Genomic DNA, 12,883 nt, shown 5'->3' with positions numbered 1-12,883 from the left:
TCAGAGGATATTGCTTTACTAAACTTCATTAACTCGGATTCTCAGGTTTATTAGTGTAAGATCCTCCCGCATGGGGAAAAATAGGTCTTATCGATGTTAGACTGACACCATGTGGTCATTTTGTTATTACACTTTAGATTTTAAGAGTTGAACATTTTAAAACTTCTCATTGTTTCCTTTTGGCTTACACGTGGGGTCCATGGATGGACTTCAGGTGGCCTGTGAATCCACTGAACTTTTATGGAAAATTAAATTTATGGACATTTTTCTGGAAATAAATTTCCAAAGAAACCCTCCAATTAGCATCCATAGACTTAGTTCTCTTTCACATCCTCTTTTAGTTTTAGAATTCCACATTCCAGAAGAGAAGTTATTGTGGAAGTTAGCGGGTATTTAATTTAGAAATGGATAGTGTATGTATGTGAATAGAGAGAGAATGTGAAGAAGTTCAGATAGGATGGAAGTAAGATGATTTTTCTGTGGACATAAAAGTGAGTGAAATAATTTCAGACACTTTTATGGCAGCCAGTCCACCCAAGTAAGGAAAGAAGACCACGTTAAGGCTGATCTGATGCCCTTTGTGCTGTTGGCCATTCCAGCAGATGTCAGCAAAGGATGATACAAGACTCATCCTCAGGACCCCCAGAAACAATCTGCTCCAAGGGCGCTGTAGGAGGAAAGAAGCTTCGAGAAGGCAATGGCTCCTGGACAAGGTGAATCCAAAGGATATGGCTAACCATGCACAGGCCAGGTGAGTGGATTCCCGCACGGTGGCAACCCGGAGCCTGGTACTGGGGTTATGCAGCCAGCCCAGGGAATCTGCAGCAGGGGAAGGGGTAAGATGCCATTCCCCTCTAGAAACAACCTTTAATTTAAGTAGAACAAGAGACAACACTACCTTTAAGTGGCCCATCCCATCATTTAGTTATCCCAACTAAAGACCCCAGACAGACACAGATTTTTTTTTTAACCTTATAATTTTTTTTTAATTTAAATTTATTTATTTTAATTGGAGGCTAATTACTTTACAATATTGCATTGGTTCTGCCACACATCAGCAGGAGACTTTTAATATTAGAGGATTTGAATAACTTTCTCCAACATCTTTCTTTTTCATTGGTTTACTTTGGAAAGCCTAATTCAGAATTAATATTTTATGTTAAAAAAGGAAAAGAAAGACACATTCCATCACTCACAACCATATGCTGTTCACATTTCAGTATTACTAAGTCAGGAATTATGCTGTGGATACAGATTTTCATTCTTTTTTCCGTTTACATTAAATGGAGAGCATTTGTCCTGTCATTGGTGCTAGTGGTAAAGAACCTGCCGGCCAATGCAGGAGACGAAAGAGAGGTAGGTTCAATCTCTGGGTCAGGAAGATCCCCAGAAGTAGGAAATGACAACCCACTCCAGTATTCTTGCCTTGAGAACCCCATGGACAGAGGAGCCTGGTGGGCTATAGTCTATGGGGTCACAGAGTCATACAAAACTGAAGCAACTTAGCATGTAGCTTCCAAAATATCATTTCAATGACCTCACTCACATCCTTATAAAGAAGTGCCATAATTTAGAAGTAATCCCTTAACATTTTGATTCTTTTCAAATTTTGCCCCTCACTAAAATTCTGTAGTCAACATCCCTCTATGTGCATTTTCCTATATGTTTAATATTTCATTAAGTAAAACAATTGCATTAAAAGTTGTGAATTTTGTTAATCCTCAAAATTCAGAATGCCAATCTGTGTTCCAAAGGGTTACTCAAAGGACACCCATCACCCTGGTAACTGAGATCGTCCATCACACACCTGAGTACCAGCCTAAAGACGACCTTTTAAAAATCATCATGACCTTAAAGTTTGAAGTCACTATTTCTTTATAATTTGAAAATTTAAATTTCAAGAAAAAGGCACTGTTTCCATGGGCTTATGATCATCAAACTTTTGGGAGGAAAACAGCCAGGATAATCCATGCACTCTTATTTTATCTATCAGAAGTGTAAAAATAGATCACTTTAATCAAATTGATATTCAATTGTTAATTTCTTCTGTAATTCTCTAAACTTTTCTCAGACATCTATCAGCATATTTCCATTTCAATCCTAGACCCTATTTCTGTGGTCACTTTATATTTTGGTGTAATTTAATATATTTTTATAGCTCTTTGAAAGGAAAAATACATATTGACTTAGAAATTAGATACCATGCCTATACCTGTACCACATTTACCTAGCAGGTGGTTATCACTGGATCCATAAAGTCAGAGAATTTGGCTAGCTCTAATTCATCTCTTTTTTTGGCTGCACTTGGTCTTCGTTGCTTTTGCGCGGGCTTTCTCTAGTTGCGGTGAGTGGGGGGCTACTCTTTGTTGTGGTGTGAGGGGTTCTCACTGTGGTGGCTTCTCTTACTGTGGAGCACAGGCTCTGGAGCTCTGGCTTAGTAGCTGTGGCACAGGGATTTAGCTGCTCAGTAGCACGTGGAATCTTCCTGGACAAGGGATCAAACCCATGTCCACTGCATTGGCAGGCAGATTCTTATCCACTGCGCCATCAGGGAAGTCCTGGATATCATCTTGATGTATATCTTTAATATAGCACAAATAATTTAAATTTAAAAATAAAAGCAAAGATATCAGGTACCAATTCGTCTGCCTTCTTCAAGCCATTTATTTCACTTTTCCCTGGTAGAGTAACACTAAACTCTGACGATTAGTCAGCTGGATTTATTGCATATTTGAAATCTTCTCCAAATCCCTCCATTCTCATAGTTAGAACACCAAGATCTATGCTCTCATTTGCATTTCTTTTGGCCACAGAAGCCTGGCTGATCTTTAAAAAAAACAAAATAAGATGGTGTTCCTCACGCACTTATTTCCCCCAAACTTAGTGTAGGCCTTAAGCCCATCCATTAGCTTCCCATTGTTTTTAAGCTAAAGACTGAACATTTTAAGATGACTTAGAAAATTCCTGCATATTTGAGCCACCCTGGGGACCTCTCCAGTGCAATTCTCCCCTCCACACCTCTGTTCTCCAGTTCTGTCCCTCCCTCCTCACCATAGGACTAAGCTGTATCCCCCAATCTCAATACTTAAAACCTTTACTTTAAAGAATTGGTATCTTTAGACTGCCTCTCTGTAAGGCTGGACTCCTTACCTCTTAAATACTAGCAAAACGTCTATTCAGATGTCATCACATCCTTAAGGCCCTGCCTAACTACCTATTTATCATTTTAGCCTCTGTTCCCACTCTGGCATTCCCAAACCTCCTCCCTTGTTTTATTTCTCTTCAAAAGTATTTTATCAGCATCTGACATTCTATGTATTTCACTTTTTTCTTTTTTTTGCTTTAATGGAAACTCCATCGGGGGAGGGAATTTTTATTGTTCCCAGTTGTATTTCCAGAATTTACAACAGCATCTCAATATGATAAATGCTCGATAAATGTTTGCTGAATAACTGATGGACTGAATAATAAAATGGGTGGATGCATGATAGAGGAACTGATGGATGGGTGGATTGATAACATGGGTCTCTTAGAATGGAGAATGAAGTGTCACAAGGAGTAATTAATTATGCAGTGTTGGAAGACATTAGTGATGTTTAAACCTGGGACAGAAAGACAAAGAAATCTTGTTCTTAGCCAGCTCCGTGAGTGGCCTTGGAGACTTTGTTTTTTTCACCTGATTATAGAGATAACTTGTTCTTCCTTCTCCCAGAGTCATGTTTGTGGAAATAAGATGAAGAAAGGGAATTTCAAGCCCTATGCCAAGCTAGGACTTGCCAACATCCATTGGATCATAGAAAAAGGAAGAGAATTCCAGAAAAACATCTACTTGTGCTTCATTGACTACGCTAAAGACTTTGACTGTCTGGATCACAAAAAACTGTGGAAAATTCTTAAAGAGATAGGAATACCAGACCACCTTACCTGCCTTCTGAGAAACCTGTATGCAGATCAAGAAGCCAACAGTTAGGACCAGACTTGGAACAGCAGACTGGTTCAAAATTGGAAAAGGGCTGTACACATCTGTATACAACTGTATACATCAAGGCTGTACATTGTCACCCTGCTTATTGAGCTTATATGCAGAGTACATCATTAGAAATGCCAGACTGATGAAGCGCAAGCTAAGATTGCCCGAAGAAATATCAATAACCTCAGATATGCAGATGAAACCATCCTTATGGCAGAAAGTGAAGAGGAACTGAAGACCCTCTTGATAAACATGAAAAAGCAGAATGAAAAAGCTGGCTTAAAACTCAGCATTCAAAAAATGAAGATCATAGCATCCAGTCCCATCACTTCATGGCAAATAGATGGGGAAACAATGGAATCAGTGACAGATTTTATTTTCTTGGGCTCCAAAATCACTGCAGATGGTGACTGCAGCTATGAAGTTGAAAGACACTTGCTTCTTGGGGAAAAAAAAAAAAAACTATGACAAACCTAGACAGAATATTAAATGCAGAGACATTACTTTGCTGAAAAAGGTCCATCTAGTCAAAGCTATGGTTTTTCCAGTAGTCATGTATGGATGTGAGAGTTGGACCATGAAGAAAGTTGAATGCCGAGGAATTGATGCTTTCGAGCTGTGGTGTTGGAGAAGACTCTTGAGGGTCCCTTGGACTGCAAGGAGATCCAACCAGTCCATCCTAAAGGAAATCAGTCCTGAATATTCATTGGAAGGATTGATGCTGAAGCTGAAGTTGCAATACTTTGACCACCTTATGCGAAGAGCTGGTTCATTAGAAAAAACTCTGATGCTGGAAAAGATTGAAGGAAGGAGGAGAAGGGGATGATAGAGGACAAGATGGTTGGATGGCATCAGTGACTCGATGGACATGAGTTTGAGCCAGCTCTGGGAGTTGGTAAAGGACAGGGAAGCCTGGCGTGTTGCAGTCCATGGGGTTTCAGAGTCAGACATGATGGAGCAACTGAACAGCAATATGCAGAGCTAAAGGTTCTTAAAATGTCAATGTGTTATATTCTGTTCACCAGAAAGTACCAGCCTCTTAAACACATAAGTGAAGTGTACCACAGAGTAATCACTTATTTTCTTATACTCTTATTGGATTCTGTAAAAATAAGTGTACTATGTCATAAATGATTGTATTTGTCTGTTCATTAGATGTAAATTCTCTGTGAGCAGGGAGTTCTCTGTTTTGTTTTTTTTTTTTTTAGTCTTTTTTGTCTGCAATAACTCAAGATGGTAAGATGCTTTAAATAGTTTTTGAATAAGGAAAAGAAATTAAATGCAGTTGTATAAAATGAAATATGCCTGACCTTAAACTAGTCTACGCTATGCTCTTTTAGCTATGTTGGTAATAAATACACATCTGCACTTACCCTTAGTATCTGACCTGGACAGGATGACCTGGGAGATTTTCTGTAGTCATTCCTGAACTTCTTTACATTCTCATTTCTAGATTATCAGGAGGGATAGGAATGGACGTTTTGTTCCTCTTGTTGGTTAATTAGCTCTATATCAACTAAGCAGTTGAAAGAGAGAGGGCACAGAGAAAAAGCTGAACTACTTTGTTCTTATTTTTTTTAATTAGATTGAATAACTGACAACATTTTCTAACAAGATTCTCCTCAATGTCACACCTGATGGTTAAAAATTATTAAACCTCTCATAAAATTCTACTTTTATAGCAGGCTCTCCATTCAGTGTAATAGATCTGAAGTACCAATGTATGAGCGTACAACTGAACCAGTAGAAACACCAGCCACAGAGACCTTCAAACAAATGCCTCAAAGACTATCTCGGGCTCAGCAAACCAATGGCAGCAACCCACATCACCAGGTGAGACCAAAGAGGAAAAGAACAACCAAAGCACAATTAATCTGGACTGGCATTGATGTGGTGAACTGCCATGGGCCATTCCTTAATTTGGGGAATATTTTCAAGGTGCTAATATGATCAAGGAAAAATCTAGGAGTGTATTTCTTTTTTGAAGCTCATTACAAGCTGTTTTTATTGTCATTTGAGCTTCAAAATTATCAACACAGCTAAGAACTAGGTCAGTAGGTTTTCCTTCTTCTAATCCACCATTAGGAACATATTTCTTAAAATAGCTTATATCCAGTCATAAAGTGCTACATATTTATTGTAAAGTTTGGAAAATTCAGAGACAAGCAAAGAGCATAATTAAAATTGCAATCAATCTCTAACTATTGTTAATATTTTTGGTTTGTTATTTTCTCTGCAAATATTTCAAATATAGTTTACATCATACTGCAAAATGTATTGATTATGTAGTTCTATAACTGTAAGTTATATTGTGGGTATTTTCTCATTGCTGTTACAATTCTTCAAGAACATCTTAATGGTTGTATACTTTTTACTTAAATGTAAAAATTCAATATTTATCTAACCCATCCTCTGTTGTTGGATATTTGGGTTATTTCTAACTTTTGCTATAATTTCAAAATTTACTACTGAAATCTTCGTAACTTGATCTTTGTACATGGCTCCCCGCTTATTTCATGAGTGTATATTTTGTAAAGTGGAAACTAAATGAGAAGTGGGAACATTTTAAAGATTCTTCATACAAAATTGCTATTTAGAAAGGATATACCAAATTACACTCCTAGTGAGTTCAAGTAACTCTCTGAATCTTTGTTAATATTGACTATTAACATTTTAAATTTGTTAAGTTTAGGAGGAGGATATAGTTTATTTGCCATAATTTCTATTTCTCTGATTAAGGGTGAAATGAAACTTCCTTTTCCCCACATAGTTTAGAAGGTAGTTATATTTCCTTTCTGTTGGTGTCTGCTGCTCATTTGTACTGATGCATCAGCTTGATTTATTAATGGATTTTAACTTTTTAAATGTTAAATTTAACTGTGCAGAACCTTTCTTTATAGTTATTTTCTTTAATCTTATTTATAATGTGACTTCTTATATAGACATTTTTAATTCTTATGAAAGTGCTCTCAATCTTAACATTCCTGACTTTTTACACAGCTTTATACTAGGAAAGTTTTTACCATTAAGAAATCAAATGACTTTTTAGGTGTATTTGTTTTAACACTATTTGATTGTTTTTTAACATTTAAAGTTTAAATATACCTGGCTGTTATTTTGATACATGTTAAAAAGTGAGGGTATTCCCTTACTCTTACTTTGCATTTAAATAACCAGTTTTCTCTCACTTCAAATGAATCTTTTCCTTTTTTAAATTCTATGTAGTGGTTTCTTTAGTATATATTATAATTTTCACCATTTTAAAGAATGTGTTTTATTGCCATCTATTTGGCTCAATTGCTTTTAATTTTATTTTTAACACAAGAATATTTTTTAATCATTCTAGCTTTATGATACCATTAGCATATTATAGAACAAAGTTTTTCTTTTTCTTCAATTCAAAATGTATTCATTATGATCTTTCACACCATCAATTTAACTCACATGGGATAATTCACAAAGTAACCCAAAGTTGATAGTTTTCATTTTTGTTTGCTTGTTTTTCCTACTGAGATAAAATTGATATAACATTACATTAGTTGCAGATGTACAACATAATAATTCAATGTATGTACAACTGTGACATGCTCACCATTATTCTAGTCAATGACCTCCACCACACATAGTTACAAAGTTTTTCTTTCAATAAGAATATTTAAGATCAACTCTCTTAGCAACTTTTGAATATACAACTAACTATGTTACTAACTATAGTCACCATGCTGTATCAGAGCTAATTTATTTTTTAACTGGAAGTTTGCATCTTCGGATCACCTTCATCAATTTTGTCTGCCTCTGACACCCTGCTTCAGCAATCACTGGTCTATTTTTGTATCTATGTGCTCAGTTTTTCGGTTTGGGGTGTTTTTTGCTGGGTTTTTTTTTTTTTTTTTTTTTAAGACTCCACATACCAGTTAGATCATGCAGTATTACTGTTCCTCTGTCTAAACTATTTCAAATAACATAATGCCTTCAAGGTCCATCAATGTTATTGCAAGTGGCAAAATTTCCTCCTTCTTATGGTTCATTTATATATTTTATATATACACAGATAGATATAGATACATCACATTTTCCTTATCTGTTCATCCATCAGTGGACATTTAGGTTGCGTCCATGCCTTGGCTATTGTAAACAATGCTGCAGTGAGCATGGGTGTGAGAATATCTTTTCGAGTTACTGTTCTTGTTTCCTTTGGATAAATATTCAGAAATGGACTGTATGGATCATATATTAGTTCTATCTCTGATTTTTTGAGGAATCTCCAAACTGTTTTCCATAGTGGCAGCATCAATCTACATTCCCATCAATAGTGAACAATGGTTTCCTTTTCACCAACACTTGTTACTTCTTGTGTTTTTGATAGGAGAAGGTGATGGCACCCCACTCCAGTACTCTTGCCTGGAAAATCCCATGGACGGAGGAGCCTGGTGGGCTGCAGTCCATGGGGTCGCTGAGAGTCGGACACGACTGAAGCGACTTAGCAGCAGCAGTAGCAGCAGTTCTAATAGGGATGAAGTGATATCCCATGTGGTTTTAATTTGCAAGTTCCTGATGAGTGTCTTCTCATGTTCCTGTTGGCCATTTGTATGTCTTCTTTGGAAAACTGTCTATTCGTAGAAATTCTGTTCATTTTAAAAATTAGGTTATTTGTAGTTTTTGTTAGTGTGCTAGGTCGTGCGTGTGTGTGTGTGTGTCTATCTATGTGTCTGTGTGTCTGTTGACATTTTTTCTTTGACCTTTGTGTTAGTTCAAACTGCTGTCTTTGTTTTCAGTGGTCCCAAGGCATCTAGAATGAAAAAGTAGGAAGTCAAGAAATACCTGGAGTAACAGACAAATTTGGCCTTGGAGTACAAAACGAAGCAGGGCAAAGGCTAACAGAGTTTTGCAAAGAGAACGCACTGGTCATAGCAAACACCCTCTTTCAACAACACAAGAGAAGACTCTACACATGGACATCACCAGATGGTCAATACTGAAATCATTTTGATTATAATTCTTTGAAGCCAAAGATGGAGAAGCTCTATACAGGCATCAGAAACAAGACTGGGAGCTGACTGTGGCTCAGATCATGAATTCCTTATTGCCAAATTCAGACTTAAATTGAAGAAAGTAGGGAAAACCACTAGGCCATTCAGGTATGACCTAAATCAAATCCCTGATGATTATACAGTGGAAGTGACAAATAGATTCAAGGGATTAGATCTGATAGACAGAGTGCCTGAAGAACTATGGATGGGGGTTCATGACATTGTACAGGAGGCAGGGATCAAGACCATCCCCAAGAAAAAGAAATGCAAAAAGGCAAAATGGTTGTCTGAGGAGGCCTTACAAACAGGTATGAAAAGAAGAGAAGCGAAAGGCAAAGGAGAAAAGGAAAGATATACCCATTTGAATGCAGAGTTCCAAAGAGTAGCAAGGAGAGATAAGAAAGCCTTCCTCAGTGATCAATGCAAAGAAATAGAGGAAAACAATAGAATGGGAAAGACTAGAGATCTCTTCAAGAAAATGAGATATACCAAGGGAACATTTCATGCAAAGATGGGCACAATAAAGGACAGAAGTGGTATGGATCTAACAGAAGCAGAAGATATTAAGAAGAGGTGGCAAGAATACACAGAGGAACTATACTAAAAAGATCTTTATGACCCAGATAATCATGATGATCACTCACCTAGAGCCAGACATCCTAGAATGCGAAGTCAAGTGGGCCTTAGGAAGCATCACTATGAACAAAGCTAGTGGAGGTGATGGAATTCCAGTTGAGCCATTTCAAATCCTAAGAGATGATGGTGTGAAAGTGCTGCACTCAATATGCCAGCAAATTTGGAAAACTCAGCAGTGGCCATAGGACTGGAAAAGATCAGTTTTTATTCCAATCCCAAAGAAAGGCAAAGCCAAAGAATGCTCAAACTACTGCACAATTGCACTCATCTCACACGCTAGCAAAGTAATGCTCAAAGTTCTCCAAGCCAGGCTTCAACAGTAGGTGAACTGTGAACTTCCAGATGTTCAAGCTGGATTTAGAAAAGGCAGAGGAACCAGAGATCAAATTGCCAGCATCCGTTGGATCATGGAAAAAGCAAGAGAGTTCCAGAAAAACATCTACTTCTGCTTTATTGACTATGCCAAAACCTTTGACTGTGTGGATCACAACAAACTGTGGAAAATTCTTCAAGAGGTGGGAATATCAGACCACCTGATCTGCCTCTTGAGAAATCTGTATGCAGGTCAGGAAGCAACAGTTAGAACTGGACATAGAACAACAGACTGGTTCCAAATTGGGAAAGGAGTATGTCAAGGCTGTATATTGTCACCCTGCTTATTTAACTTATATGCAGAGTACATTAAGAGAAATGCTAGACCAGATGAAGCACAAGCTGGAATGAAGATTGCCGGGAGAAATATCAATAATCTCAGACATGCAGATGACACCACCCTTATGGCAGAAAGTGAAGGCAAACTCAAGAGCCTCTTGATGTAACTAAAAGAGGAGAGTGAAAAAGGTGGCTTAAAACTCAACATTCAGAAAACGAAGATCATGGCATCCGGTCCTATCACTTCATGGCAAATAGACGGGGAAACAGTGGAAACAGTGGCTGACTTTATTTTTTTGAGCTCCAAAATCACTGCAGATGGTGACTGCAGCCATGAAATTAATAGATGCTTACTCCTTGGAAGGAAAATTATGACCAACCTAGACAGCATATTAAAAAGCAGAGACATTACTTTGTCAACAAAGGTCCGTCTAGTCAAAGCTATGGTTTTTCCAGTAGTCATGTATGGATGTGAGAGGTGGACTATAAAGAAAGCTGAATGCCAAAGAATTGATGCTTTTGAACTGTGGTGTTGGAGAAGACTCTTGAGAGTCCCTTGGACTGCAAGGAGATCCAACCAGTCTATCCCAAAGGAAATCAGTCCTGAATCCCCATTGGAAGGACTGATGCTGAAGCTGAAATTCCAGTACTTTGGCCACCTTATGAGAAGAACTGACTCACTGGACAAGACCCTGATGCTGGGAAAGACTGAAGATAGGAGGAGAAGGGGATGACAGAGGATGAAGGATGGCATCACTGACTCAATGGACATGTGTTTGAGTAAACTCTGGGAGTTGGTGATGGACAGGGTGGCCTGGCATGCTGCAGTCCATGGCATCACAAAGAGTCGGACATGACTGAGAGACTGAACTGAAGGCATCTGGAGTGTGATGAGACAGGTTAGACAGAAGCCACTGCGTTAGACAGAAAAAATCAGAATGGTGGACTATGGTCCAGACCTTTCCTTTCTTCTCCAGGCAGAAGCTGAATTGTTCTTGTATTGTTGTTCAATCAGTGTATCTTGATGGGAGGGAGGATCCAGGGCTTCCTTTTCCACCATCTTGATGGCATCACTCTTATTTTTAAAGTGGTGATGTTGTTCAGTCACTCAGTCATGTCTGACTCTTTTCAACCCCACAGACTGCAACATGCCAGGCTTCCCTGTCCTTCACCACCTCTCAGAGCTTGCTCAAACTCATGTCCATTGAGTCAGTACTATTATTAAACAACTATTCTTCTAGGAAAACTTTAAAATCATTTGTAAGGTGCCAGATTAGTCTGTTAGTATTTCATTTAGGCTTGCATTAAACCTATATGTTGTTGTGGGAATATCTGTCATCTTTGTGGTATTTAGGTCTCTACTTTTTTCAGCTCTCTTTCTAGCTCTCAGTAAAAGGTTATATGTAGCTTACTTCTTATCATTCTGTGTCTCTCCTTGGGGACACCCTGGGTATCACACATTTGTTGCTATTGTGAATAAAGGTTTTTCTAATTTTACCTTTTTTGTAATTAGATCGATTATGGTTATGGATTTCTGAATCATTATCTTGTAAAGAAAAGCCTTTATAAACCCTTAGTAATTTTAAATATTGGTTTAGCTTGAACCTCTTGCTTCTAGGTAGGCAATCAAAAGGTTTGTTTCAGTCTCTTTCTTTCTAGTATCTAAACCTCTCATTTCTCTTTCATGTCTTCAGTCCTGAGAGGCTCCAGATCTTTTACAACAAAATTGAGTAATGCAAGAAATGATGAGGCTTGTATCATTGATCTTAAGTTGGATCAGCTTTAATGGGGCTTTTTTCTAGCATTTCTTCATTAAATACTATGGTGTTAGTTGTCTGTTTGAGATTCTTTCTAGTATGGGGAAAGTCATTTTCTTTTTCTTTTTTAAGAAGTTTTTTGGGGGGATGCAGTCAGAATTGATTTTGAATTTATTTGTTTTATATTCCATGTTTTCTCTTCTTGGAAGCACTGCACCAATAGCGTCCCTGATAGTAAATATTCCTGGGATTGTGGGGACTAAAAGCTAAACTTGTTCATAGTGAATTATTCTCTAACTACACTTTAGATTTTATTTGCTCATTTTTTATTTAGAACTGCATTATTTATGAATCAGAATAGGCTCTCTTTCTCACTCAATATGATTTTTGTTGGTTTTGAGCATTTGAGATTTGGTAGCTACACATGTGGCTGCAGTCCATGGGGTCACTAGGAGTTGGACACGACTGAGCGACTTCACTTTCACTTTTCACTTTCATGCATTGGAGAAGGAAATGGCAACCCACTCCAGTGTTCTTGCCTGGAGAATCCCAGGGACAGGGGAGCCTGGTGGGCTTCCGTCTATGGGGTCGCACAGAGTCGGACACGACTGAAGCGACTTAGCAGCAGCAGCAGCAGCTACACATAAGCAACTACTTATTATTCATCTTAACAATTTATCTAACATAAGGACCATTTATTCTTTAGACCAAGTTCAAGAGTAAAAGCTTAGGACATGGGAAACTTTATAATATTTAGATAAAATTTTCAGTTCACAGTTTAAGAGTTAAATAGACAAAGTTCAAGAAAGCCCTAGGACATTGGAATCTTTATAATATTA

General features: G+C 37.8%; 1 protein-coding gene across 1 annotated transcript in view; it reads left to right on the top strand.

Moving 5' to 3' along the window:
* The window catches only part of DYTN (dystrotelin), a 74,427-nt gene that overhangs the window by 40,693 nt on the left and 20,851 nt on the right, over nucleotides 1-12,883 (top strand). Inside the window, exon 10 of the mRNA XM_070798396.1 lies at nucleotides 603-751. Coding sequence (XP_070654497.1) covers nucleotides 603-751 — 149 coding nt within the window. The remainder of the gene's footprint in view (nucleotides 1-602; nucleotides 752-12,883) is intronic.

Source organism: Bos indicus, chromosome 2 (genome assembly GCF_029378745.1).
Source record: "Bos indicus isolate NIAB-ARS_2022 breed Sahiwal x Tharparkar chromosome 2, NIAB-ARS_B.indTharparkar_mat_pri_1.0, whole genome shotgun sequence".
Classification (NCBI taxonomy): Eukaryota; Metazoa; Chordata; class Mammalia; order Artiodactyla; family Bovidae; genus Bos; species Bos indicus.
The sequence above is the reverse complement of the archived record's forward strand: the minus strand, read 5'-3'. Positions and strand labels throughout refer to the sequence as shown.